General features: G+C 46.3%; 2 protein-coding genes across 4 annotated transcripts in view; one reads left to right on the top strand and one right to left on the bottom strand.

The window, feature by feature from the left end:
- Positions 1-1,118: 1,118 nt before the first annotated feature.
- LOC111139926 (TSR2, ribosome maturation factor) lies at positions 1,119-6,316 on the top strand. Of its 3 annotated transcripts, none has more exons than XM_022492336.1 (5): positions 1,119-1,427; positions 1,590-1,680; positions 4,208-4,299; positions 4,869-5,039; positions 5,271-6,316. In XM_022492336.1, the coding sequence occupies exons 1-5, from the start codon at positions 1,119-1,121 to the stop codon at positions 5,403-5,405; spliced, it is 798 nt and encodes a 265-aa protein (XP_022348044.1). In that variant the 3' UTR covers positions 5,406-6,316. The 3 variants fall into 3 exon arrangements, with proteins under 3 accessions (XP_022348044.1, XP_022348045.1, XP_022348046.1); XM_022492337.1 differs by having other exon boundaries at positions 1,347-1,427; positions 4,878-5,039; XM_022492338.1 differs by lacking the exons at positions 1,119-1,427; positions 1,590-1,680 and adding an exon at positions 2,052-2,417.
- A 9-nt stretch (positions 6,317-6,325) lies between these two features.
- The window catches only part of LOC111139925 (FYVE, RhoGEF and PH domain containing 1), a 40,270-nt gene continuing 18,743 nt past the window's right edge, over positions 6,326-27,852 (bottom strand). The window contains exons 5-18 of the mRNA XM_022492335.1: positions 26,585-26,674; positions 25,745-25,893; positions 24,203-24,359; positions 23,959-24,097; positions 15,324-15,382; positions 15,040-15,186; positions 14,580-14,672; positions 14,334-14,413; positions 10,626-10,656; positions 10,045-10,146; positions 9,545-9,670; positions 9,207-9,368; positions 7,742-7,885; positions 6,326-7,209 (exon numbers count right to left, since the gene is read on the bottom strand). Coding sequence (XP_022348043.1) covers positions 6,904-7,209; positions 7,742-7,885; positions 9,207-9,368; positions 9,545-9,670; positions 10,045-10,146; positions 10,626-10,656; positions 14,334-14,413; positions 14,580-14,672; positions 15,040-15,186; positions 15,324-15,382; positions 23,959-24,097; positions 24,203-24,359; positions 25,745-25,893; positions 26,585-26,674 — 1,785 coding nt within the window. The 3' untranslated portion in view covers positions 6,326-6,903. The remainder of the gene's footprint in view (positions 7,210-7,741; positions 7,886-9,206; positions 9,369-9,544; positions 9,671-10,044; positions 10,147-10,625; positions 10,657-14,333; positions 14,414-14,579; positions 14,673-15,039; positions 15,187-15,323; positions 15,383-23,958; positions 24,098-24,202; positions 24,360-25,744; positions 25,894-26,584; positions 26,675-27,852) is intronic.

Below are 27,852 nucleotides of genomic sequence, written 5' to 3'. Positions count from 1 at the left end.
GGAGCCCAATGCTGGACTCAATCCCAGGATCCTGGGATCATGACCTGAGCCAAAGGCAGATGCTTAACAACTGAGCCACCCAGGCACCCCTGTACATTTCATATTAAATGGTATTATACTATATGTAGTCTTTTTTGGCTAGTTGGTAGTGATGTCACCTCTTTCATTCCTGATTTCAGTAATTTGAGTCTTCTTTTTTACTTAGTCAACCTAGCTAAAAATTTGTCAATTTTGTTGATCTTTTCAAATAACCAACTTTTGTTTCATGATTTTCTCTATTGCTTTTGTTTTCTATTTCAGGTATTTTCTGTCCTATCTTTATTATTTCCTTCCTTCTGCTTGCTTTTGGATTACTTTGTTCTTCTTTTTCCAGTTTCCTAAGGTGAAAGTTTAGGTTATGGATTTGACATCTTTCTTCTTTTTTAATATAGGTGCTTATAGCTATAAAACTCACTTTGTTTTTTTTAAGATTTTATTTATTTATTTGACAGAGCTCACAAGTAGGCAGAGAGGCAGGCAGGGGTGGTGGGAGGGGGAAGCAGTCTCCCTGTTGAGCAGAAGCCAGCAGATGTGGGGCTCGATCCCAGGTCCCTGAGACCATGATCTGAGTGGAAGGCAGAGGCTTAACCCGCTGAGCCACAGTTGCCCTAAAATTCACTTTAAGCATTGTTTTAGCTGTATTTCATAAATATTGGTTTTCATTTTCATTCATTTCAGTTTGTTTCCCAGTTTCCTTCATGATTTTTCATTGACCCATTTGTTATTTAGAAAGGTGTTAATTTCCACATATTAGTGAATTTCACAAATTTCTTTGTGATTGATTTTTAATTTCACTCCATTGTGGTGGGAGAACAAATTTTGTGTGATTTCAACTCCTTTAAATCCATTGAGGCCTGCTTTACAACTTATCATATGGTTTGTCATGGAGAATGTTTCATGTGCACTTCAGAAAAATGTATATTCTGTTGTTGCTGTTGGGTGCAGTGTTTTAGATGATGTTACAACGTTTTTTTTTTTTTAAATGCAAATTTTAAGGCTATGCTCCCTGAGGTTGATTCCTCTGCCCCAAGGCCTGGAATCCGTATCTTTATTAAGTTCCCCACACCTTTCAAGAACTCATGGCCCCGCCCGACCTCCACTCCTGGCTTCCTTTGGTTTATTACATAGGAGTTAACTGCGGTGATGTCATTCATTGCTCTGATAGACTTTTCTATTGCTCTAGTCTTGCCGCCAGGTCCTCGGAAAGGCGCATCTGCGTTCTCAGGCTCGGCTTTCGGCTCATTTGGCCTGGGCTGTGCTGCTCAGCGATTGGGCCTCCTGGGCATCGCGTTGCCAGAGGACAGATGATGGCCGGAGTTGGGGAAGATTCGCGGGCGCTCTTTGGGGCTGGCGTCCGCGCGGCGCTGGAAGCCTGGCCGGCCTTGCAGGTGAGTAGGGCCACGGCTAGGATAAAGGTTAGTGTGTGGGGCAGAACAAGAGTTGGCTAGACAACGCGCCTGAGGCGCCACTGGGCGGCATAAGCAGCCAACCCTACACCACCTCAGGCCAGCTTCCAGGCTGACGTGGTGGGCTCTGGCCTGTGTTCGCAGATCGCTGTGGAGAATGGCTTCGGGGGCGTGCACAGCCAAGAGAAGGCCGAGTGGCTGGGGGGTGCAATAGAGGAGTACTTCTTCCGCAATGGTGAGTGAATGTGAGGCGCTGCGACCTGTCTTTGGGGGCGTGGGGAGGAGGAGGCGGGTCCTGTAGAGCGCGCACTTCCTGTTGAACAGTTGTGGGATGGTACCTAACTAAGGTCGAGGTGGAATGAATACAGGCTTTAGGAGTCAGAATCTTGAGTTCTGATGCCTTAGAGGCTGTGTCATTGACCTGCGGTATCACTCTGGACAAGTTGTTTTATTTGAGACTCCGTTTCTTAATGCCTAAAATAGATATTAAAATATCCACCTCAGCACTGTCCAATAAAAATATAATGCAGCTCACATCATGTCATTTAAAATTTTCTAGCAGCCGCTTCAACAAAGTAAAAAGAAGCAGATAAAATTAATGTTACTGAAGTCAGTATATCTAAAATATCTCAACAGGTAATCAGTATAAAAGATAACTCGAGATATTTTACACCCCTTTTTAGTATTAAGTTTTCAAAATCTGGTGGGTATTTTACACTTTTAGCACCTTCTCAATTTGGCCTAGCCAATATTTTGAGTGCTCAGTAATGACTTTTGGTTCTTTGGACAGCAAAGATCTACACCTTTGATGTGTCTTTAAGGTCATGTAAGAATAAGGGACCCTGCAGAGGGTCTTTTGCATAGTAAGATTTTTACAAAATTCTTTATTCAGGTTTTTTTCTTTTGGTCTTGTAGATGACATTAGGCAGAGTTATCACAAGGAAGTTTGCATCTAGTGATGGATCCATTTAAGTAAGTAGGCATTTACAGTCCGGGTGATGTTCTAATAAGGATGAGCTCAGCGTGCTTGGGTAGCCTGAGACTGAGGAGGAGGCTTCCTTTGGAGATTGTTCAGGGAGGTAGTGATTGGTTTGAGTCTTAAGGGATGAAAAGGAGTTAACTAGGTGGGGGAGACAGAGCAACACACAAATAAGTTCTGTGGTATGAGAAGATTATGTGTTATATTTGGAAAGTGGCAGGGAGCTCAGTATTGGAGTAAGGGTGTGTGTGCGCTTGTGAGTGTAGGTAGGAGTGGTTGAGAATGAATCTGGGGGGTGGGGAGGCCCTGGGAAGAGGTTAAGACGTGGAAGATGTTACATGCCTTTGGTTTGTCTGTTAGGCCAGCGTTTGCCAAAATGCAGGCTATGGAATAATAGTTCTGTTAGATGTTCAGTGAAGAAAAAGCTTCTCTAGTCAAATTATGTAAGAACTTTTCTTCAGCGCCTCCTTAGGAGTCACAGTAATCATTAACATAATAAAAGCTTGGCTAACGATAAGAATCACAAAAAAGAAGCCTGTTTTCCTTTATTTCTCATTAGCTTTCTATGGATAGCTTTCTTTAAAAAACCAGCAGGACAGCTATTCCTGAAAAGCAGGATATGAAACACTGCTGTAGGTGATGAAAATTCATGGGCCCTTTCTAAGGTGAGTAATAGGATGAGATTTGTTGACTAGAAAATTCAGAAAATAATCGGTATGGAGCATGGACTGGAGAGGGAAAGACTGATGAAAAGGTTATTTCTGTGTAGAAAATAATGAGGCCTGAACTAGGGCAGTGGCAATAGCAATGGATTGGGGCCTTGGAGATTGTTTGGCCGTGAAGAGGGAGGAAAAAGGAGGAAGGTTTTGGGTTTGAGTCACTGGGTGGGTTAGGTGCCTTACATGGAATAGAGGAACCCTGGAGGACAAGAAGTAGGTTTGAAGTGGTAAGATGGTAAGTTTGGCTTTGGATGTGGAGGGCCTGAGGCATCTGTGAAATTGGTAGAGTGTAGTTTGTGTTGGAGACGGCTTGGGGGATATTAGGTGAGAGTGCTAGGGAAAGTCAAGGGAGTTAACGAGCTCTCCCAGAGGGAAGGGAGAGTGAGGAGCTTTGTGGAAGACCGTCTTGGGTAATTCTCTAATTCAGGAAAAGTAGAGCAGGGGCCCAGAAGGTAACTGAAGCCTAGATGGTGGAGATTAGCCAGAATCACACAATAGGATGTTGATATCAAGGCTATGATGATTTCATCATTGGAAGTACTTAACGTCCATTTTTTCTTATCTATCCCGTTCAGTGGAGCCACAGTCATGAAGAGTTTCTACATTTCAGAAACTTCAGCCCTTGAGTGATGGAAATTAACGTGGATTATGGGTCTCTCCTATGCTAGGCATTATTTAGGGGACTCCTCATAACAGACCTTCAAGAAGGCCGCCGTTAGCCCCACTTTGTAGATGAGAAAACAGGCACAGAGATAAGAAACTTGTTCAAGGTCACAGAGAGGAGGCCAGTTAAAATAGGTCAGATGAAAGAGGGTGAGTGTGGTTGGATGCTTTGGGAATAAGAGGGATTGGTAGGATGCAAGAGATTGGAAATTAGGTATTTATGTTTAGTGTTTGTTTGGTTTTTAAGAATCACATAAAAACCTGGAGTACAGAGCACTTCAGTGAATAAAAGGCTCACTGTTGGGGCCTTTACCCACCAATCGGATGTGGACCCACCAAGTAGGTATTGAATAGTAGTGGGCCTGAGTGATTCAGGTGGCTGGTCTTTGCTTTCCTATTAGCTGACTTGGAGCTAGATGAGGTGGAGGACTTCCTCGGGGAGCTCATGACGAACGAATTTGATACGGTTGTGGAGGATGGAAGTCTGCCCCAGGTGAGCATATTGTGGACTAACTCCCATTTCCCTGCCTGCAGTCTTTCTTCTCCCTGTCTGTTTGTTTTTAGGCCAAGACCTTGGGTCTAACCATTCTTTTCTTGAGTCCTGTGCAAGAACCTTCTGTGACTCCCTTTTGCCTAAAGAAAAAAGTCTAGTCTTCCCAGGTCTTTCCAAATGCTGCCTCTTCTCTTTCATTTCTCTCCATACAACATTCTCAACCGGGTCCATTCTTCACCCCCATCCCAAAGGCAGGTCAGGCCTTCCACCCCTGTTCTGGATAACATTTTCCCCATCAAGCCCTGCTGGGATTGCCTTCCCTTTTACCTCTTCTGTCTTTCAAACCGAGTTCTAGTGCCTTCCTTTGCTAGGAAGCGCTCCTTCCATACTTGAGGCTCTTACCTGGGTCCTTCATATATGATTCCTTCAGTAGTGAACTCCTTGGGGAAGAAAGAGTCCCATTCTCTTCTGGAAAATTCCAAACCCTTCCCTACTCTCGCTGCAAACACATGCGGGTTGTATTGTAGGTTCTCCAAAAAATCCAAGCTAGTTGAATGTTTTCTTGGTAGGTGAGCCAGCAGCTACAGACCATGTTCTACCACTTCCAGAGGGGTGATGGGGCTGCTCTGAAGGAGATGGCCTCTCACATTACCCAAAGAAAGTACAGCGTCAGAGCCACTGCAGTTATAACAGCCAGAGAAACGGATGAAGATGATGCGGACAGCGTGGAGGAAATGGAGGTGAAAGGGGGTGCCCCTTGGGTGGGGAGATGCAGATATCTTCAGTTTTCTGGGAAATCAGCTAGTTTCATAGGGAAATGATGGGGCGGGGGGATATATTATCCAGAGAGGGCAGGGAACTTTCCTAAGGTCACACAGCCAGTCCTGGCAAAGCTGGGAAGAGAGCCTGGGTCTCCAGTGGCCATAGCCAGGAGGTGTTGTATTTAGCTCTTTCCTGTATTTCTCCTCCAGGTCACAGCTACGAATGATGGGGCAGCTACAGATGGGGTTTGCCCCCAGCCTGAATCCTCTGGTCCAGACTCCCAGACTATTAAAGAAGAGGATATAGTGGAGGATGGCTGGACCATTGTCCGGAGAAAGAAATGAGTGGGGCTGGAAATGGTTTGGGCCCTTGCTTGCTAGTTGTTTTGAGCCTTGTCTGTAGGGGTTTTGGGGAGGGTTGTGGACTCTTGGACTGGTTCCTCCATCTCCACCCTCTTCCTATTCCCCTGTTCAGTTTCCTCCAGGGGAAGAAGAGCCCTAGGGTCCTTGCTCTCGAGGTAGTGTGACCTGGTTCACCACACTCCCTTGGGTCTTAAGTTACTGTCTGCATGATGGGCCTGATTTCACAGTACATTGCCTCTCAGGTGTGGTTAGTATGAAGAGGGAGGGTTGAGCAGGTGAGGGCATGACTGGAGAAACTAAACACTGGTTGACAGTGGCCAGGTGGATCTGTGAAGGGAGAGGACCATCAGGAGAACCAGTAGCCCTCCTGGGTCAGGAATGTTGAGATGAACTTGCAAACTAGAAGCAAGATGAGTTGAAGATGTGAACGAAAATAGCTGTGGTACCTCTTCTTTTTCCCCTGCCCATACACACACAAAGTAGCTCTGTACCCCTGCCCAGAAATTGGAACCTCCCAGGAACACTCCCTTTCTGCAGCTTAGCCGTTAGCCCTGGGTTCCTTCAGGAAGTCTAAGACTTTGGCTAGGTGGTGAGCTTGGGGGACCTGGGCTTTGTTTTCTTTCTTCTCCAGCCTCTTTCCATATACTTATCCAAATCCAGGGATGAGGCTTAAAACCTCAGTAAATAGTACCTTATTGTTTAATCTGTGACTTGACCCATGAAGAGCCTTAGAATCAGCCTTTTAGGAGCTGGGCTTCAGAGCTCAGTAAGGGAGCAGTTTTGGGGCCCATCCTAGCAGCCTGTTACTGTGAACAAACAGGTGGATAAATGGAACACAGCAGCACTCTGAAAGTTTCCATAAGCCCGAAATAAACTGTATTTTTCTTTAAAAAACAAAACAAAGAGTATCCATTGTCCCCCCCCCCCCCCCAATTCCCCTGTCCTGCCCTGTGGCCCTGCCATGGGTCTGGACGATAAAATACTGGGTAGCCTTGGGGCCGGGTAGAAGCTATAAGCCATGGAAGAGGCAGGAGGGGTCTCGTCACCACCCCACGTAACATGTGTAAAGACACTGGCTGGGGGGGCAGGGGTGGGTCAGGGCCATGGGGTCAGTGGCAGAACTGGCACTTGAATCCAAATCTGCCTCCAGTTTGGGGGGGAATTGGGTGGAGGCAGGATCTGTAGGATGTTGAAGGGATGGAGGACAAAACAGCCTAATTCAAGGGGGTCTAGCAACAGTTCCCACCCTTCCTGGGGACAGGGATTTAAAAAAAATTAACATCACTGTAGGAATTTTTTTTTAAAGCCCATGTTTTGTGAAAAGATGAATTAAAAAACCCAAGACCCAGCACTGAGGATTGAAAGTGCCCATGATGGGAGTTCAAGTATTGACTGAGCTGGGAGGGAGGGGGCTGGGGCCCCCAATTGGACATGGGCAGCTAGAGTATGGGGCAGCGGGCCCCAGTTACTCCCAAACCCTCTAGGTCTTGTCTTGGGTCTGGGGGGCTTCGGAGGGTTCAGCAATGGCTCCTGAAGCTGCCACTGGTGCCTCCTCCATCTCCCTGTCCTCAGACAGTGTGGGCCCTGGGCAGAACGTGTCCCCACGGCCTGCCCGACCGAGCACTGCCATCCATCGCCGCTGCAGCTCCTCTGTCTCGGGGCTGAAGTACCAGCTCAGGTGGCTCTGGGTGATCTTGAAGACGTGCCTTCTGTCAGGCCGCTCCCCTGCCTCGGGAGGCCCCACCTCAAAGCCAATGAGGGGCAAGCTGCGCTGGGCTTTCACATCCTAGGGAACAGGACAGAGCTGGGGTCACCTCGAGGCTGGGCTTCTCACTAGTTTTGCATCTGCTGAACCCTTCCTTTTCCTTCCCCCTCCTCAGGAAACTTCCATGGCTCCACTGATAGCAACTGAAAAATGTCAACTGAGGCTAGCATGCAGGCTAGTTCAAATACCCATTTCCTCCCACAACCAAAACCAATTGGGCTAGTCTCTTTAGCATATAAAATATAATATTTGCAGGCCTTTGTTTCAGCTTTTGCCTCCATTTACATGTTCTTCCCTGCTCCAAACTGGACCTAGCAGTGTCTAACCTCCACGAAACTAGCTCGACTATCTCACCCCGCTTTTCCCTACACATGTTGGCCCACAGTCACTCCTTGTCTCTAGCTGGTCTTTGTCTCACAAGGGTAGGGGTTCTGATTTCCCCTTAGCCTTACCCCATCTCCCAAGGCCAAGGAGAGGTCAAGGACTGAATGGGAAGAGGAGCAGCCTGGTTTTGCCAGGTGGCTGAAAGGCCCTGAAAGAATGGGATGCACACCTGAGGGGCTCCATAGATGTACAGCACCAAGGGTTCATTCTCAGGGACCACGAACCATGCCTTGTGCCAGCCTTTGCCACCTTTCTCCATGTAGTGTAGGAAGCTGCAGATGACGCTGTTCTCCGCAGCCACTGAGGCCTGTTTCTGTGGCCAGAGACATAGGGGACATCAGTGTTGATAGAAGGCCTGGCCTGGCTACTCTTGGCTTTGACATGCCCTCAGCATAGGGATTGATAAGGCCGAAGCTCAGATGGTGGGAAGGATTTGTCCAGTACCCCGACCCACTGTGGGTTAGAATTGAGGCTGGAAGCCAGGCTTGTTTGCTGCACTGCAGTGGCTGCTTGCCTCCTAAGAGTTGGTGGGAGGGGTGTTTCAACAGGGGCACCTAGATGCCAGGCAGGCATTGTTCCATCAGTTGATTTATTCCTCAAGTTACTTATGCCTTTATACCTCCCCCTGTTCGTTGTCTTTCATCATAACATCCATGCCTTGGATTTAGCAAGAGGCAACCCTAGCATTGTGAAGAGGATTGGGTAGCTGGGTAAGGCAGTCTGGCTTAGAATCCCAGCTTGAGATGAAAATGTATTGATTTGGAAGGAGAACATATAGGTCTGTTATAAGGATTAAATGAGTTAATGTATGCAAAATGCTCAGAAGAGTGCCTGGCACGGAGTAAGCATTCTTTTTTAAAAATTATTTATTTATTTTTGAGAGAGAGAGAGAGAGAGAGAGAGAGAGAGAAGAGCGCGCGCACGCGCACGTGAGCAGGAATTAGGGGCAGAGGGAGAGAGTAAATCCTCAAGCAAACTCCCCCCTGAGTGAGGAACTCACCCAGGGCTCCATCTCAGGACCCTGAGATCATGACCTGAGCTGAAATAGAGTCAGCCACTTAACAATCTGAGCAACCCAGGCACCCCCAGAGTAAGCATTCTTTAAATGTTAAGTGAAATAAATACCTCAATTTGGTTAAAAACAAAACAAAAAATGTATGTATGGCATGCTACAGCACAACTATTAATAGTGGTAATCTAGTGGGTAGAAGGAATAATGGTGTTTTTATTATTTTTGTTTATATTGTCTAATTTTCCCCAACGCACATATCCTATTTTGTAATAAGAAAAGATAATTTGTTTATTGAAAAAACATACTAGCTCTGCCACTTGCTGGCTGTGTAATTTGGGCAAATAACTCCCTGAGCCTCAGTTCCCTCATTTGTAACCCAGGGATAGGAATAGCATGGATAGATTACTTACTGTGAGGATTAAATGGCTAAAGCACTTAAATAAAAATTCGTCTTTCACTCACTCTTGCATTCATTTCACTCACTCCAAGCCTGGGTCACTTGCTCAGTGGAAGCACATAGCACCCTAGCATTTCAGAGATGCCCACGCGTGTGTCAGTCACGGTGGGTGGCTGGGGCCCATGTGGTTGGCGTGGGACTGTTAGTCGGGGACCTGGCTCTTACCTCCAGGATAGACCTCCGGCGCTGGGGTGTATGCTGGCTGCAGACCGGGCTGCTCCCAGGCACCCCATGCAAGGCCACGTAGCAGTCCGTGCACACACGGTTGGAGCGGTTGTTGTCATAGATGAGGCGGGCCCGGAACTCGGAGCACTTCCCACAAACCACCTGGGGTGGCAAGTGGGCAAAAACAGCCTGGTTCCTGCAGGTCTTTCCCTTCAGTGTACCAACTCCCACAGTGGACTCATGGCCTCCCCCACTTAGAGGGTAACCCACTCAGAAGTGGGCCTTTGGGCTGCCAGCCTGTCCCCTCCCTATCTCTGCCCCTGCCTGCCCAAACTCACATGCCCGCAGGCCTTGCAGTGGTGCCTGCGTTTGGTGATGGAATTGAAGGGCTCCTGGCAGCGCATGCACATGGTGACCTCCTTTTCTCGGATGGGTGTAGGTGCCCGCTTCCCAAGATCCACATTCTGGAGAGAGGGCCAGGTCCCAGGTCAGAGATAGCTACTCCCCAGCCCAGTCCAGCCAGCCCCTGCCCTCTGCCTGAAGGCTTGGATCATCAGTGGGAAGCAGCAGATAACATTCAGAAGACCTGCCTTTGAGTCCTTGCTCTGTCCTTACCTCACTGTACTACTGACAACAAGTCATTTTTACTTTCTGGGCCTCAGTTTCCCCCATGATTCCTCTGTGGCCATACCAAAAGAAGACTGTGTTTCTGAGGTCCTGCACTCTGCCTCTCTGGTGTTCACTCTCCAGGAAGGGGCAAGGATCATTTCAAGGTAAAGTGGGGACTTGGAAGCCTGGAAGGGGTCCCAGTGCAGGGGGAGAGGGTGGGGACTCTTACTGGAGAATTAGGGGGTGTGTCTTCATCTTCCCTGTTTGTTGAGTTCAACAGTTTGAAGGTCTCCAGCGTCTGTTCATGCTTCAGGAGGGTGGAGTTGATGGCCTATAAAAGAGGTTGTAAGAAATAAGAGGTCAGATCACCTCACAACCCACCTACTTCCACCCTCACCTCAACTTCCTATGACCTAGCCTGGAGTCGGAAAACTTGGTTTCTTGGCCAGACTCTGCCCCTTGTTAGGCATATGATCTTGAGCAAGCCCAATCCCAAATCCAGTTCTCAGATCAGTGGTTGAAAAATCACAGAAGGTCTTCCTGGCCACTGGGCTTCAGGTTTTACAGGATTTAACTCACTGGGGTTATACCCTCAGAGGAGCCAGCTTTCTAAAGGGAGAATTTGTGAGTTTCTGTTTAACCTCTGGACCTCAGTTTGCTTATCTGTAAAACAGGGATGGTAAAGTTTGTTAGAAAGCTGTGTCCAGGCCCATTCTGGTCTAACATGAGTTTAGGGGAGAGTCCACAAACCCCAAGGAGACCTGTTAATACTCCTCCAGCCCCCTACCACAAAGCCGCCTTGGATGTTACCTGGACCCAGTCTTTCTTCTCCTCCTCAGTCCTTGGGGTGCGGGGGAGAAAGAAAAATGTTGGGTTAGGCAGGCCAACAAAAAGCAACTGAAGTAGTAAACAGTATTTTGGAGTCAGACCAGGGTTTTGACCCTCTGGTCCTTAACTTATTATGTGACCTTAGGCAAGTCATGTAGCCTGTGTTTATTTATTCAGCAGTTACTAATAATTCCCAGACCCTGTGCTAGGGACTTGGGGCTTAGAGAGGGCTGGCCCTACCCTCAAGGAGCTCATGGTCTAGGAGGGGAGATAGGGATAATACAGGGGGATTAGTACTGTGACCCGGAGTGAAAATAGGGCCGAGAAGCCCAGAAGGAGAGACCTGCCCCAGCCTGGAATTTGGGTGGGGCTGGTTTTTTTTTTTTAATTTTATTTATTTGACAGAGATCTCAAGTAGGCAGAGAGGCAGGCAGAGAGAGAGAGAGGAGGAAGCAGGCTCCCCACAGAGCAGAGAGCCCGATGTGGGGTTCGATTCCAGGACCCCGGGATCATGACCTGAGTCGAAGGCAGAGGCTTTAATCCATTGAGCCACCCAGGCACCCCTGGGTGGTGCTGTTAAGGAAGGTTTCTTCAAGGAGGTACTGGGCCTCAAGTAGAGGTTTATGGGTGAGGTGTGTGTAAAATTATGGAACATACAAGAAACCATAAATAGCTCCCTGTTGTTGGAATGGCAAATTTGAGAAAGGGTGGGGAGCTTGTTTTCCTTTAGTCCATTTTCTTCTCCGTTTTACATGGAGAGAATGATCAGTTTGGTTTGGGTTGTTCTGAACAGTAACAAGTGATAGGTAAAGTGCCTAGCATAATCTCCACTAGGTGCTCAATCAGTGTGAGTTACCTCTTCCTTTTTCCTTCCTTTCCCACCTCTCCTGTCTGCCCTGGAGTCTCCAAGGCCTCTAGGCTGGGACAGCTCCATAAACTGCTTACTAGGGACAGGACCCAGTTTCTTGGCTGACTCCTTCCTGGCCTCTTCTAATCCCCTTCCACATCTACACACCAGACATCGAAAGTATTTTTCTAATATGAAAATCTGACTACATCCTTAGAATCACTTCATGAAAAATTAAGAATAGGAGTTAATATTTAGCTACAAGAATGTCCATTGCAATGCTATTTATTATGAAAAATTGGAAGCAGCCTAAGTACCGAACAGGGGATCAGATAAAAAGAAATGATGGTATATCATTACTGTCAGACAACATAAATGGTATAGAAATCTGTTTATAATATGTTAAGTGAAATATAATATGTTAAGTGGTATAGAAAGCTCTTGATGTTAAGTAAAAACATAAAATACACATAGCATTCCATTTTTTTTAAAAAAATGTGACATGTATGTTTATATTTATCAAAACTTAGTGATGGTACACATTTAAGACCTGTGCATTTAACTGTGTGAAAATTTGGCCTCAAGAAAAGGAGAGGGCATTTAACAAATACTGAACTCTAGTTAATAATATGCACACCAAAGTCTTTAAGGGATGAGGTGTAGTGATGCCTGTAACTTCGTTTGAAATGCATGTTAAAAAAACCAGATGGATTGGTGGATGGGTAAAAGGATACATTGGTGATAAAGTAAATATAGGACAATGTTAGCACTTATAGAATCTGTATGGTGGGTTTACAGGTGTTCACTGTATAATTTTTTTTAACTTTTCTGCATTTTGTAATATTTTCATAATAAAATATAGAAAGAAAATGTGTGTGTGTATATGTGGGTGTATGTATGTGTGTATACACATACATATATATATGCAACTAGAGGAAAGGAAAGGCCTGGGGTAAAGTATCATGTCTTTACTTTAAAATGGTTCAGCCAAAGATATATATGGCAAAATGTCAATAATTGTTGATTCTTAAGTCTGTGGTTCTAAACCTTGGTGCACACACTAAAACCACCAAGGGAGCTTTTAAAACTCCTCATGTTCAGGCTGTGCCCCAGACAAATTCAATCAGTCTTTGAGGGTGGGTTTCAGACATCAGTATTTTTTAAAAGATTTTATTTTTAAGTAATCTCTGCATCCAACGTGGGGCTCAAACCTCTAACCCCGAGATCAAGAGTCACATGTTCTACTGACTGAGCCAGACAGGTGCACTTCAGACAGCAGCATTTTTTAAAAGTTCCCCAGTTGATCCCTGTGTTGCCAAGGTTGAACACTAGTTGTCTAAATGGTAGGTATAAGGGTGTTTGTTGTATTTCCACTTTTCTGCGTATTTGAAATTTTTCATTACAATTTTTAAAGGGCAGTACAAACAATTGCAAAGCAAACCCTCCATGCCTTTCCTCTGCCACTAGGAGGAAACCCTACACTGCTTAGTGCTCCTCTCTGGCTCCATTGTGTTTCAGCAGCCCCCTCCTTCCCATCCTCCCAGCAGAAGACCTGTCTGAGTAATATGACTTGTCACTCAGGTTCTGCTGAGCCCCCTCCTGGATGTGCCCACGTTGGCTTTGTTCTTGCTTCCTGGCTGCAGGCCTCAGGCCTCGGGGAAGCTCTCTCAGTCCCCCAGAGCTTCAAAGGTAACATTCATCTCTCTTTCCAGCCTCCACACAGTCCCAGCAGTGAGGGTTCTGACTCTCATTTCTCACTTCCTTGCAGCCTGTCAGAAATAAACCATCTACCCATATGCATCCATTCTCTGGCCCTGACCCTGACCTCGGTTCCTAATCACTTGGGCCCTCAGAAGGCAATGTGAGCTCTATTTCCAGCTCTGCTTTCTAGCTATGAGATCTTGGGCAAGGTACATAACTCTTCTGTGCCACAGTTTGCTCATCTGTGAAATGGGGTTGATGGTAATAGTAGCTACTTCAAGAGTTGTTTTAAGGATTCAACTAGTCAGGTTAAACTTAAAATGTTTCAGTTTAAATTCACTTAAAACAGTGCCTAACATAAGAGCAAGTCTTCACTAAATGTGAGCTATTATTATAATGATCCAAGTAGAGGATGGATATGAAAGCCCCTTTGTTAAATGGCTAGACATTATTTTTAAATGTTGTTATTTTTAAAAGTTTTATTATAAAAAATTTCAAGCATACAAAAAAGCAGACAGGATAGCACAAATTCACTAAATGTATGCCTACTATATAGATGCAAATTTAAAAAATATTTTGCTATATTTACTTCATATATATGTATATGTTCACATATAGTTATATATGTATGTATATGTTTTTATATATTTCTGGTTAGTAAGTCTTTTAAAAATAAATTACAGGTATCATGATACTAAATCTTCAGCATGCATCACGAAAAAACAAGGCCATTCTCTTGTATAACAATTATACCATTATCACACCTGAAAAAGTTAGCAGTAATTACCCAACAGTTATTGTTCAGTTCATACTTAGATTTTCCCTGTTGTCTTGCAAATGTATTTTAGGGTTTTGTTCAAATTAGGTTCTATCATGGACCAAGCATTGCATTTGGTTGTTATTTGTCTTCAATCTCTGAATCTACAAGAAACCGTACTGTTGTTATTCCTGTTGGGATTAATATCTCATTCTCCCCTCTCCCCTAACAAAACCCATCAGAAGAGCAAGCCAGCATCTTTGGGAAAAGGTGCCCATCTTTTCTGTGGAATGATCTCTTCCTTGGCGAGGTAGCCTGAAACTAGATGCCTCATATCTGAAGGGAAAGAGGGGGCTGGAGGGAAGGTATAGGTAAGGTCAAGTACCTAGCCTGGAGCTCCAGGGAGCGCTGCTTTCCTGACACCAGGAAGGTCCGAGGCAGATTGAGGTTGGAGCTTTCCTTTAGCTAAATGGAGGGAGAAAAAGTCTTTGTGAGGATAACTAAGCTCCACAGAGCCCTTACCCTCTGCACACATGCACACAAAGACTTGCGGTCAAAGTCAGAACAACTTTATCCCTCCCAGAACCAAGCCCCCACTCCAGGTACCCATCTCCCACTTCCTGGTGCTCACCTCCATGCCATCTACATCAATGCGTGCCCGCACGCTAAACTTCTGGCCAAGGAGCCGCAGCCTGGGCACGCAGTAAAGGAGGCGGTCGTTGAACTAGGAAGGAAAAGTTTTGGGACGTATGTGTGGAGGACCCAGGAGAGGTGTGGCCCAGCTCCCTATCCTTATAGGACTCCTGAAGCTTTATTGCTGGGGAATCAAGGCAATAGATGGAGAAAGCACAGCGCAAGTTGGGTACAAGGATCAGAAGGAAAGAGCCTAGGCATGGGAGTCACTGCCCAGTTGGGCAACCTTGGGCAAGTCACTTCTAAGTCTTAGTTACATCCCCTCTGGAGTAGAGAAAAAATATTCCTAGCTGTAGGTAGTGAAAATACAAGGAATTAATAGAGGAAAGAATGTAGCAGGAGGTATAGTCTTGAGTGAGTAACAAGTCAATGTGTGCAACCCCACACCTGGCACTTACTAGTATGAGGTATCGGTCTTGAGTGGTCCCATTCTTTGCTGACAGCTTAAGGATGTGGCCTTCTTTTATGAGCTCTTTGGTGGGGCTGACAATGTCCTCCTCACCCCCTAGCAGCTCATATACCTTCAGCAGCTTGTGCATTCGCTCCTGGCAGGAGACAGGAAGCAGAAGGCAGGGTTGGGGTGCTGGCCTCCCCTGACACGTCCACAAGTCACAAGTCCCCCAGGACAAAGACACCACAGGTGGGTGGCCAAGGAGGGGCAGGGGCTGGAAAGGCCACTCACCATTTTGCGGATGGCAGCATTAGAGTGCTCCGCCGCTGTGGCTATCAGCTCCAGAGACTCTGTGGGCAGAGTGGGAGGTCAAGCGGGAGACTAGCAGAGATGAGGCTCTTGGGGGCTTCTTTGGTCCTTGAATACCTCCTCCTGGCCTGACTACACCCTCCCCATCCTGGAAAGCACCAGCCTCAAAGATGTCCATAGCAACATCACTTAAAATCAGAAACTATCTCAATTAATCCCACAACAGCAGAATTATAGTACATGGAATAACTGGCAGTGAATGAAATACAAGCTTAACAGGATTATTATTACCATTAAAAATAACAATAACAATTACATAGGTAACTGGAAAGAAACATACTCATGTTTAACAAGTTGTCTCTGAATGGTGGGACTATGGGTGCTTTTCGTCATGTCCTTTAGATTTTGCTGTATTTTCCATATTTTTGACAAAGAGCATGTATTACTTTTATAATAAAAAAGAGCCATATAAAGAAACAAAGACGGGCGCCTGGGTGGCTCAGTCAGTTAAGCATCTGCCTTAAGCTCAGGTCATATTCCTAAGGTCCTGGGATCGAGCTCATGTCAGGCTCCTTGCTCAGTGAGGAGTCTGCTTCTCCCTCTGTCTCCCCACCCCTGCCGCTCATGCTCTCTCTCTCCCTCTCCCTTCCTCTCTCTCTCAAATAAATAAAATCTTAAAAAAAGAGATAAGCCTATTTTTTGTCTCAATAATAAAGATTATAGGAATCTATACTAAGAAAATACACATTCTAATCAACAAAACCAATAACTCCCTAGCTAGACTCATTGAAAAAGGGGGGGGGGAACTACTCAAATAAAGTCACAAATGAGAGAGAAGAAAAAACAACCAACACCACAGAAATACAAACAACTGTAAGAGAATATTGTGAAAAACTATATGCCTGCAAATTGGACAACCTAGAAGAAATGGATAAATTCCTAGAAACATAAACCCTACCAAAACTGAAGCAGGAAGAAACAGACTGATAATCGCCAAGGAAAATAAATCAGTAATCAAAAAACTCCCAATAAACAAAAGTGTAGGACCAGAGGGCTTCAAAGGCAATTTCTACCAAACATTTAGAGAAGAGTTAATATTTATTCTTCTCAGGATGTCTGGGTGGATCAGTCAGTTAAGCGTCTGTCTGGCTTGGGTCATGATCCCAGAATCCTGGGATCGAGTCCCACATTGGGTTCCTTGCTTGGGGGATTCTGCTTCTCCCTCTGCCTGCTGCTCCCCTTGCCTGTGCTTGCTCGCTCTCTCTCTCTCTGACAAATAAATAAAATCTTTAAAAAGAAAAGAAAAATTGTGTTTCTAGAGAAAATATCTGTTCTTCTCAAACTATTCCAAAAAATTTGAAGAGGAAGGAAAACTTCCAAAGTCATCCTGTGAGGCCAGCATTACCTTGATTCCAAAACCAGATAAAGACACCATAAGAGAAGAGAACTATAGGTCAATATACCTTGTGAACACAGTTGAAAAATCCTCAACAAAATACTAGCAACCTGTATTCAAAAATAGATAAAAAGAATCATCCACCACGGTGAAGTGGGATTTATTCCTGGGTTGCAAGGGTGGATCAATATTCACAAATCAATCAACGTGATACATCACATCAACAGGACAAAAACCACATGATCATCTCAATAGATGCAGAAAAAAACATTTGATAAAGAACAACATCCATTCTTGAGAAAAACCCACAACAGAGTAGGTTTAGAAGGAACATACCTCAGCATAATAAAGGCCATCTGTGGAAAAACCCACAGGTAACATCATACTCAAGAGGGAAAATGGAGAAATTCCCCTCTATGATCAGGAATAAGACAAGGATGTCCACTCTCCTCACTTCCACTCAACACAGTACTGGAAGTCCTAGCCACAGCAATCAGACAATAAAAAGAAATAAAAGGCATCCAAATTGGTAAGGAAGAAATAAAAATTTCACTATTTGCAGATGATATGATACTATAGTGAAAGAAAACCCAAAAGACTCCACCAAAAAACTGCTAGAACTGATCAATGAATTCAGTAAACTCACAGGATACAAAATCAATGTATAGAAATCTGTTGCATTTCTATATACTAATAATGAAGAAGCAGAAAGAGAAATTAGGAAAACAATCCCATTTAAATTGCACAGTACCTGGGAATAAACTTAACCAAAGAGGTAAAAGAACTGTACTCTGAAAACTTTAAAACACCGATGAAAGAAACTGAACATGACACAAAGAAATGGAAGGACATTCTCTGCTCATGGATTGGAAGAACAATTTTTTTTGAAGATTTTATTTATTTATTTGACAGAGAGAGAGACAGCGAGAAAGGGAACACAAGCAGAGGAAGTGGGAGAGGGAGAAGCAGGCTTCCCACTAAGCAGGGAGTCCAATGCGGGGCTCAATCCCAGGACCTGGGATCATGACCCGAGCCAAAAGCAGACACTTAATGACTGAGCCACCCAGGTGCCCTTGGAAGAACAAATATTGTTCAAATGTCTATACTACCCAAAGCAATCTACATATTTAATATGATCCCTATCAAAATAGCAACAGCATTTTTCACAGAGCTAGAACAAATAATCCTAAAATTTGTATGGAACCACAAAAGACCCTGAATAGCCAAAGCAATCTTGAAAAAGATAAGCAAAGCTGGAGGCATCACAATTCCAGACTAGAGGGAAAGGGGGTGGGGGAGGGTTAAGTAGGTGATGGGAATTAAGGAACACACTTGTCTTGATGAGAACTGGGTGATGTGTAAAATTGTCACTGCATTGTACACCTGAGACTAATATAATACTGTATGTTAACTATACTGGAATTAAAATAAAAACTTAGGGGTGCCTGAGTGGTTTAGTAGGTTAAGCGACTAACTCTTGATTTTGGCTTAGGTCATGATCTCAGGGTCATGAGATCAAGCCCTGTGTGTCAGGCTCCACACTGTTTGGTGCTGCTTAAGATTCTCTCTCTCAGGGAGTTGAGGGAAATTGGAAGGGGAGGTGAACCATGAGAGATTATGGACTCTGAAAAACAATCTGAGGGTTTTGAAGGGGCGAGGGGTGGGAGGTTGGGGGAACCAGGTAGTGGGTATTGGAGAGGGCGCGGATTGCATGGAGCACTGGGTGTGGTGCAAAAACAATGAATACTGTTAGGCTGAAAAGAAAAAAAAAGATTCTCTCTCTCTCTTTCCCCCTCCCCCCACTGCATGCTCACTGTCTTTCTCTCTCTCTCAAAAAAAATGTCCAACTGTAAGGGTTCAGTTAAATAAATTACTGTGCATTCATAGAATAGAATGCTGAACATCCTTTACAAGTGATGCTTATGTAGAGTTTTTCATAATTTGTGAAATGTTCAAGATATTTTAAGAAAAGGATACCAACTTGTGTACACCAAATGATCTCAATTTTGCAAATATATGTGTATTAAAAAAAACTGGGAAGAAAATACGTCAGAATGTTCATTGTGCTTATTCTCTGGGGGCTTGTATCACAGCCATCTTTCTTCCCTATCTCTTTCATCTTTTCTGTAATTTCCATATCTCCTATAGCGACCAGGTATCATCGGGGGGAAAAAATCTTGAAATAAATCCCTACACATCCCCGCACACTAACAATCCTGCCTACACTTGAGGCCCTGCTACAGCTGTCCTGCATCCCACTCTTGTCTATAGGGTGCTGAATTTTCTCACGAGAAAATCTGCCTGTGATGGAGGAGTCCAGGTGCTTCTGAAGAGGGTCCATATGGCTGGGAAACCAAGTCTTGCTTTTCTAGGAGGCTTTGCCTCCATGACCAAGTCTTGATACTCAAGATCTGTAGCTGCTGACCCAGCTCAGGCCTTTCAGGAGTCTCTAATCTTCAACCCTAGCTGCCATAGGGATCTTTCTCACATACAGCTTGACAGAGAGTGACAACCCTTCTGCTTAAATCTATCAATAGCTCCCCTGTATCTGTAGGGGAAAAACCCAGCCCTTTAGCCTGGCCTTGAAAGCCCTTGGAAATCTCTGCTTTCCTCTCCAACTTCCTCCACTTGTACCTCCCTAAACACGCCCTTTCTTGTTTCATCTGGCTAAGTGCCACTCAGTCTTCTGGATTCAGCTTACCTCCCCTAGTAACCTGTCCGGAGTTCCTAGGCTGGGTCAGGACCCTGTCTCGGTTCCCACAGTCCTCCGTGCTCCCTTCTGTCTCACTAGTCACACTGTATCCATCATATATTGATAAATCTGCATCCCTCAGTAGACTAGGAACTCCCTAGGATGGGGCCAGGGTACCCCCACCCTCTCCAGGGCTCCCCATCAGATACTTTGCATAAATTAGCTCCTCTCAGTCCTCACAACTCTGTAAGATAGGTGTGATTTGGGACCTATTTGTCCAAAATGAGGAACAGAGAGAAGAAGTGGTGGCTTTAGGCTGTATACCTGGGAAGTGGCTGAGTTGACATGAGAGCTGGACCTGCTCGGCCATCTGCCCTTTCTCCTACACATTCTGTATCTCCCCCACTCCAGGGCAGGGGACATGTTGGGTGGTAGAGGTAGGAGGTAACCAGGAAAGGGACAGAAAGAAGACTCTCGTAAGCTGTGAGATACCCACTCAGGCCAGTACTGGTTACTGAACTCAGACTAGAGGCTTTGCTCTGGGGAGTTCTGTCTGGAGATGCCTTGTATGGAGTGCAAATTGGTATTTCCAGGGGTCTGGTGTGTGTAGGCTTTGTCTGGGATGTCAGTCTAGGATTTCATTTGGGGGTTTGGAGTAGGGAGTGTGGTTTGGGGGAGTCAGTATAGGGGTCTTATCTGAAGCTCTGGTGGGTCTTTGGCAGCCTGGGTCTGGAGTTCAATCTTGGACTCAGGGTAGGCAGTTCAGGCCAGCAGTTCCCCTTGGCCTATTTGAGGAGCCCAGCCTAGAGTCTGGGTTCAAGAGTTCAGTCTAGGGAGTAGAATGTTGGGGGAGTGAGTCTAAGGAATGAGAGCTATGATTCAGTGGGGCTCAGACCTTGAGGCACTTTCTGGGAGGAGGCACTTAAACTGACATGGGGAGGTCAAAATCTTGGGCTGGGTAGCTTAGTGAGCATATGTCGCACTGGATCTCATTCAGAGCATCTCAGAAAACCAGACTGGAAAATTCTTTCTTGGGTGGTGGTTGCGGGGGGGCATTGTTCATTTTTGGGCTTAGCATGGGGAACTCAGTTGGGTAAAGCCAAGCTCCGAGGTTCATTCTGGAGACTCAGATAGGGTTGATATTGGTATAAAATAGGAACATAAGTTAGGTAAACTCAATCTAGGGGCTGATTTTATGGACATTCAGTATGGAGTACATCAGCCAGGGCATTCAGTAATAAAAACTGTTAACATTTATTGGGGTTTTGCCATGTGCTAGGCACTGTGCTGACAGCTTTACCTGGATTATCTCATCCTGAAAACAACTCTACAAGGGAGGTATCCTTTTCACTCCTCCTTCTACACATGAGAAAACTGAGACCAAGCAGCTTGTTCAGGGACACATAGTTGGTAAAATGGACTCTAGCTGGTGCCCAGTTTAGGAATATTACACTGGCAACTCACTTTGGGGGTTCACTACAGAAAGCTCATTTGGGAAATTTCAGTTTGGAAATGTCATGCTAGAGATCCAGTGTGGAAATAATGAAAGAACTCAGTCCTAAAAGCTCACTGTGGATACATGATTCTGTAGAATCCATGGGCTCTGGGTGGAGAAACGAGCCAGGAGGCTTCTTCTGGGGATCGCAGTTGGAGGGTTATAAAATGTGGAGACTCAGTGTGGAGGGGTGAGGTGTCGTTCTTGGGTCTCGATATGGAGCACAGTCTGGAGACCTCATTCAGTAGGCCTTACCCTGGGAATCTCAATCTGTGAATCCAAGGCTGGGATATAGAAAGCTGGTGCGGGGGCACTGTTTGTGGGGAGTCAGTCTGGAGTTAAGACTGGGAAAATTAGACTTGGAGGATCAGACTTAATTTGGGGGAAAATCCAGGGCATTAGTCCCAGGGCACAGTGAAAGGGATGGAAAATAGGGGTCTGGGGGACTGGGGTTAGGGAGAACACAATCTGGAGTCTATTGGGAGCTCAGATCAGGCAGCTTGATCTCAGCTGGAGAGATTGTAGAAATCAGTCTGAGGCCTCAGTGGTCTAAGTCTGTGGCATGGATCAGTCCCTGATAAAAGAGTCTACCTTTGGGGGCTCAGGATAGATGTCTCAATCTGAGGGACAGTAAATGGGGGATGAATCTGCAGTGCTACATTTGGCAATACCTATTTATAGAATGGTGGCCATGAAGACTAGACTGGGAAGATCTTTTGGGGGAATCTCCTTGTGGGACTTTGGGCTGAGGGCTCTGACTGGGAACCCTCTCTCAGAGCTCAGGGTGGGAGGAGCATTCTGGAAGCCCAGATCTTAGTTTGGGGAAACCAGTGTTGGGGGGGCGTCCTATAACTGGGACCTCATACTGGATTTAGCCTGAGGGCTCAGTTGGAGATGTCAGCCCATGGAACTATTCCTAAGGAATCAGTCTGGAAGGCTTTTTCTCAAGGTTTAGGTTATATAGCTCATCCTGGCACTTCAGTGAGGGTTCTCAGTCAGGGAGAGGACTGAGGTACTTAGTCTGCAGATGTCTGTTGAGTTTGGCTGTCAAACATTTTAGGGTTCTTGCTCTTTCTAGAGGTCCAGGCTTGGTAGCAAAGTGCCCCATGTGGTAGGGTGGAGGGGACTCAATTTGGGAAGTAGACACAGCAGCAGACTACAACTGTCTGCTCCTGATTCTTGTGGCTTCCAGCACTCTTTACTTTCCTAACTTTCCTCCTACCTATAGGGCTGTTTCTTCTCAAGTCCTTTGCTGATGCCACCTCCCTCAGCTTTGTCCTTGGCCCCCATTTCTTCTCCATTTACATTCACTCTCTTGGTGATCGGGGCCAGTCTCACAGTGTTGAATACTATTTATGAGCCAGTGACACCTGTATCTCTCTCCCTGGGATTCTAGACTCATCTAACTGCCTACCTGGCAGCTCACTTTGAACACGTCCAAAATCAACCTCCTGAGCTCACCTCAAGAATGATCACCACTAGCCAAAAATCTGCAAGTCATTCTTGACTCTTTCTCCCAAGCCTCACACCCACTCCATCCTGGTTCTTTCAGTGCTGCTTCCAAATATAATATATCCTGAAAATAACCATTTCTCTCTACTTCCACTGCTACTGCCCTTGTCCAAGCCGACTTTTCTCACTTAGATTATTGCAAAGGCTTCTTACTGGTCTCTCTCTCTCTTGCTTCCCAAATAATCCTGATCAAAATCTTCCCTTGGCTACCCACTGTACTCAGAAAAGAAAAATCCATCTCCTTATCTAGGCCTTTAAAGTCTGGCTCCTCCCTCTAAGCCTACTTCTACCATTCTGTCCTCACTTACCATGCTCACGTCACACTGGCCCTCTTAATGGTCCAAAGATATGCAAGCTGCCCCCTTCTCCCCCCAGGAAGTCTGTACCTGTTGTTGCCTCTGGGGGCTATGGCCCTCTCCAGCTGGCATGTGGCTCCCTTCTTCTTGTCATTCAGGTCTGACTCAAATATCCTCTATTCAGAGAGGCCATCCAACCTCAAGTAAGCCCCCCAGCCCCTGTCACATCACCTTCCTATTCTCTGAATTACATGTAGCACCTATTCAATGTTCTTCTGTGTATTTATTACTTCTCTTTATTATCTGCTGTCTTGTTCACTTCCATATCCCCTGTGCTTACAACAATGCACAGAATAAGGTGCTCAGTAAATAGCTGTTATATAAGTGAAGGAATAAATGGAAATAATACTCTGTTGGGGGGAGGAAGTTGGGGAGACTCTGGGGAAGCACTCTTTGAGGTGTGACCCTGGGGGTGGAGGTGGGTCTCATACTGGAGGAATCAGAATGAAATAGTTTTCTAGTGTTTCTGTGTGTGAGGACTCAGTCTGAGGAGACAGTATCTAAGCCAGTATCTAATCTCTAGATCCAAATCTTGGAGGTGGAAAATTTGGGGTCCAGTCAGGGGTGCTCAGTTCTGAAGAGGTAATTCTGTAGGGCTCTGATCAGACTTGGGAGGTTCTTTATGAGGTTCGTTCTAGGTAGCAGCTTGGCAACACAGAGTGGAGCTCTAAATGTGGATGATGGATAGTCAGGGGCCCGATGAGACAACTCTCCTTGTGTGAGGCTCAGCTGTAGAGATTCAGTAAAGATGGCTTGGCCTGAGAGGTCAGTCTGGGCACTCTCAGTCCCTGGGGGTTCTGGCTCAGTTTCATTTTGGACTTGGGACAACTTCATTTGAGGATGAGTCTAGGGGTGAGCTTTGGGGTCTTGGCCTAGAAAACAGTGGCTCCCTCTAGGGGATCATTCGGGGTATACTCTTCCAACTCCCGGGGTTCCAGTTGGGGACTTCAGGCTGGGGGACTCCTGAGTGCTCTTCCTGGGTATTCAGGCAGAGTCTCAACCTGGACGTTCATCCTGGGGTCTTACTGCAGAGCTTCAATGTGGGCCTTTCAGTCTGGAGATCCTATTCTGGGATCTCATTATGTTGCCGTGGAAGGCTGACCCTGTGAGTTAAGTCTGGGGGGTGGGTGGAAGGGGTAAGGAAGGGTCCAGAGGCATGAACTCACTTTGGGCGTCCTTGCTGTCCGGGGAGCCATGGGGCAGCTTTAACAGATAGTCCTTGAGAAGCAGCTCATAGCGGGGAATGCGCTGCACGGGTTCCAGCATGTGGTGCTGCAACGTCAGGTTGCCACAGGCTTCCTCCTTCTGTGACAGGCAGAAGCAGAGGGGCTCAGGTGTGGCCACAGACCCCTCCCTGGGTCCCTGCAGACCTCTCCTCCCCAGTCCATCCTATCCGGCTTTGCTGCTTACCTGTACCTCATGGATGATAACTTTAAACTGGGTGGAGCGCTCTGTCCAGGTGTTTACCAGCTCCACAGCCCGGTCAAAGTTCTTCACATACTCGCCATACATCTTGAGGAAGGGTGCCAACTTCTGAAGGATGTCTCCAATGCGTGGGTAACGGTCCCTGGGGTGGAAGCAGGGGCTAGCACGGTCCTGCTGAGCCTTGTCCCCCAGAGCTCTCCCGGGCTTCTTTCTAGGCCTCTAGTCCCAGGTAAGCTACTTTCACCGCATTCCTGGAAATCTACTTCTTGGCCAGTTCTGCTCCTCTGGAATTGCTGCTTGTGTTACAGGCCAATTAGGCCAAAAGACTCAGCTTGACCCGAAGCCATGGCCCGGGCTGCCACCTGCCCCGACTGTGCCCCTCTCAAGCACCAGGAGTTATATGTCCTGAGACACCTGCCCTCACCTCCCTGTGAGGGCCACTTCGTACACTTCTTATTGATTCTGTGCCCAGCCTTGAGCTCGGAGAATCTGAAGACACAAGTGAGTCACACTGAGCTAAGCCCCGACAGGGTCACTGTCTGATAGGGGAGACAAAGTGAACAAGTCTGCTCATACTCCTCAGGAGTCACAGTTCGCTGAGGGACACACAGGACTAGACCTGATCTTAGCCCTTGTTGGTCACAGTCTGCTGGGGGCACACAAGAACCAGGCCAGGCCTATCCCTCAGGGGTAATGGGTAATTGGGAAGATGTAGGAAACGGCTTCATGCCAGCCCTCCGTGGTGACAGTCTAGTGAGGGAGACATACTTTATCCCATGGGGGTGGGGAACATGGAGATGATTTTAAGTAGTACATAACACGGTCTGATTGTTCAGAAAGACCATTATGGCATGGGGTGTAGACTCTAAACGACGGACTGTAAGAGGAGAGAGCCTGGTGGCTGGGAGATTGCCTGTAAACCCTGCCCTTCTCCCTCAGGACTTGGCTCAAGAATTAGCACCTCCCTGAACACTTCTCTAACCCTAGACTAGGTTTGGTCTATTTGTCTGGATTCCCATAACCTCCCGTTCTCAGCTCTAACATAGGTCTGATTTAAAAACAACAACAACAACAAAAAAACCCAAAACAACAGCTCACATTGAGCATATATTATATACAGGGTACTGTTCTAAGCTCTCAACATGCGTCAACTCATTTAAATCCTTCAAATAACTCTCCAAGGTAGGCTATTATTATTATCCTCATTATGTAGAGGAGGAAACTGAACCATAGGAATTTAAGAAACTTGCTTAATATCACAAAACTAGCAAATGGCAGAGCTAAAATTTGAACCCAGCCAATCTGGCTCCTAACCTCATACTCTTAAGGGCTGTGTATTCTGTTCTAACTTTCGGAGGCTTGGTCTGTGTTTTGTATTAGAGTGGGAGGGCACAGAAGGCAGAACTTCGGTCTGATTCCCTTCATGAAAGGTGGTAAGAGAAGACAGGTGGGAATGAACTCTAGGGCACATTTGTTGGGCAGGCGCGCGGACAGAAGGGTAGACAGCCTAGATCTGGGGTTCCTCACCATTCCTCCATGCGTTTCTCTAGCTCAGGCAGCAGGAACTGCTGGTGGAAGCAATAGATGGAGCAGATGTTAGAGAAGATGCCATGGACAACGTCAGCTGGGAAGGAACTGCGGTTCCGAGCTTCTTCCAGTAGCCGGGCACAGAACACCTGTGGGGCAGGGCAGGCGTGTTCAGCCCAGATGGGCCTGGGGCTTGGCTGGGGAAGGGGCAGCTTGTAGGTGAGGGCACTGTTTGTGGACAGCTCTTTGGAGCTTTGGGATCAGCACTGGTCTCGAGACTGAGGAGAGAGGGAATGGAGTTAGGCTTCTTTGTGGGGCTGGATTTTGGGTTATCACGGTTAGGACCTGGAGGTAGGCATTGGAACAATGAGAAGTCAGGAGCAGGGTCAAGGTCAGAATTAGATTCAGGGTCAGATCCATTCATTTAACACCTATTTTTGAGTGCCTACTGTGTGCTATTGTAATGGCTGGGATGACATAGTGAACAAAGCAAGCAGAATTCCTACCCTTATGGATTCTAGTGAATTTGGGCTCAGAATTAGGGCCAGGATTAGAATAAGGATCAGGGTCTGGTTTACGGATGGGGTCAATTCAGGATTTAGGTTAGAGCTGCAGTCAGGGTTGATGTACCCACCCAAAGTTAGGAAGGAGGTTTGATACAAAGAACAAACTTGGGGTCAGTCAGAACTGACTTCAGAGACAGGATGGGGGTCAAGGTCAGAAAGGGGTCTCACCAATTCTAGATTGGTCATGGTAGGGTTGGGCTCAGGCCCTCTTACTTCCTCCCTGGCACCCACCTCCCAGGTCCTGGGGCCCAGGGACCTCCAAGGGGTCAATCACCTGATCCAGAAGATGGAGCCGGGAAACATAGGCCTTCTCAGTTTGCAGGAGCTCATTGGCAATGTGGAACACTTTCTGCTGCACAGTCAACTGGAAAGGAGAAGAGGCAACCACTCATCCATCACCCCATACCCTAACCTTCACCCAAGCCCACAGAATTCTCAAAACAGCTCAGATGCTACTCTAAGCCCAGTGCCACCCTTGGAGAACCTTATTCCCCATCTCTGGACCCATAAGCCTCCCAGCTTCAATCTCTGACTCCCCAGTGTATCCTAAAGGCCACTCCTCAATTCTGATGATACACACTCTCTCACTTGGCCACTTATGCACCCAGGCATTTGCCCTCTCTATCCATTTAGCATAGCACAATGGTTGATTGTGTGGGCCAGGAAGTCAGACTTCCTGGGTTCAAATCCTAGCTCTGCCATTCACTAGCTTGCATACGTTGTATAACTGCTCTGTATTTAAGTATTCTCATCTATATATACTGATAGTAATAGGACCTAAATCCATTGGTAACCGAGATAATTAAATGATTGAATATAAGTAAAACATAGCAGACTACAGATTAAGGAGTCTATAAGTGTTATTTATTCACCCACTCAGTTCAGGCAGCAAAGGTTTGCTGAGTACTTGGGGTGTAGAAAACACCAAAGTACAAAAATGCATACAACTCATTGCCTGTTGGCCCAGTTTCCAAATCACTAGACACATGGTTGCTGAGTTGCTGGCCTCAGCTTGTGCACTGGAGCTGGGCTCTGGTGAAGAAGGTGTTCCAGGGGCAACCTAACTGAAGTTCAGGGACGCCTGTGAAAGCAGCCTTAGGCTGCTGGGGCACAGAAAGGGTTTCCTGCTGCCAAGAGCCTTCATGGCCACAGCCTCAGGTCCTTTGGGCAGGAGGAGCTCTAGCTCTTGTGTCCCTCTGGTGGCCAGCTGCTGGGGAGTCTGGATGTGAGAAACTTTCCATTTTCTAAATAAGAAAACCGAGGCTTGTGGTAGAGGAGTGGAGACTTGCTCAGTGTCACAGAGCTACTGAGTCTTGGGGTTTTCCGGCTGAAGTAGGACTTGAAGGATCCCCAAGTAGGATGCACATCTCTAAGATGGAAAAACTGAGGTCCAGCTAGTGGTTCTCTGATGAGGGAAGAACAATTTTCCCAGTGGGCATTTGGAACTGTGCATAGTCATTTTGGTAGTTATAGTGAAGGGGGCGGGGTGAGGTACAGGTTTGCTACTGATATTTTAGTACCCGGGGACCAGGGAAGCCAAAC

Source organism: Enhydra lutris, unplaced genomic scaffold, assembly GCF_002288905.1.
Source record: "Enhydra lutris kenyoni isolate GAN:26980312 unplaced genomic scaffold, ASM228890v2 scaffoldscaffold125, whole genome shotgun sequence".
In the NCBI taxonomy this organism is placed as follows: Eukaryota; Metazoa; Chordata; class Mammalia; order Carnivora; family Mustelidae; genus Enhydra; species Enhydra lutris.
This window is presented reverse-complemented; position numbering and strand designations above follow the sequence as displayed.

Coding starts and splice junctions, on each gene's coding strand:
- LOC111139926 (XM_022492336.1), top strand. CDS start 1,119: ATGGCCCCGCCCGACCTCCACTCCTGGCTTCCTTTGGTTTATTACATA. Junction 1,428..1,589: donor AAGCCTGGCCGGCCTTGCAG/GTGAGTAGGGCC, acceptor CTGTGTTCGCAG/ATCGCTGTGGAGAATGGCTT. Junction 5,040..5,270: donor ACAGCGTGGAGGAAATGGAG/GTGAAAGGGGGT, acceptor TTTCTCCTCCAG/GTCACAGCTACGAATGATGG.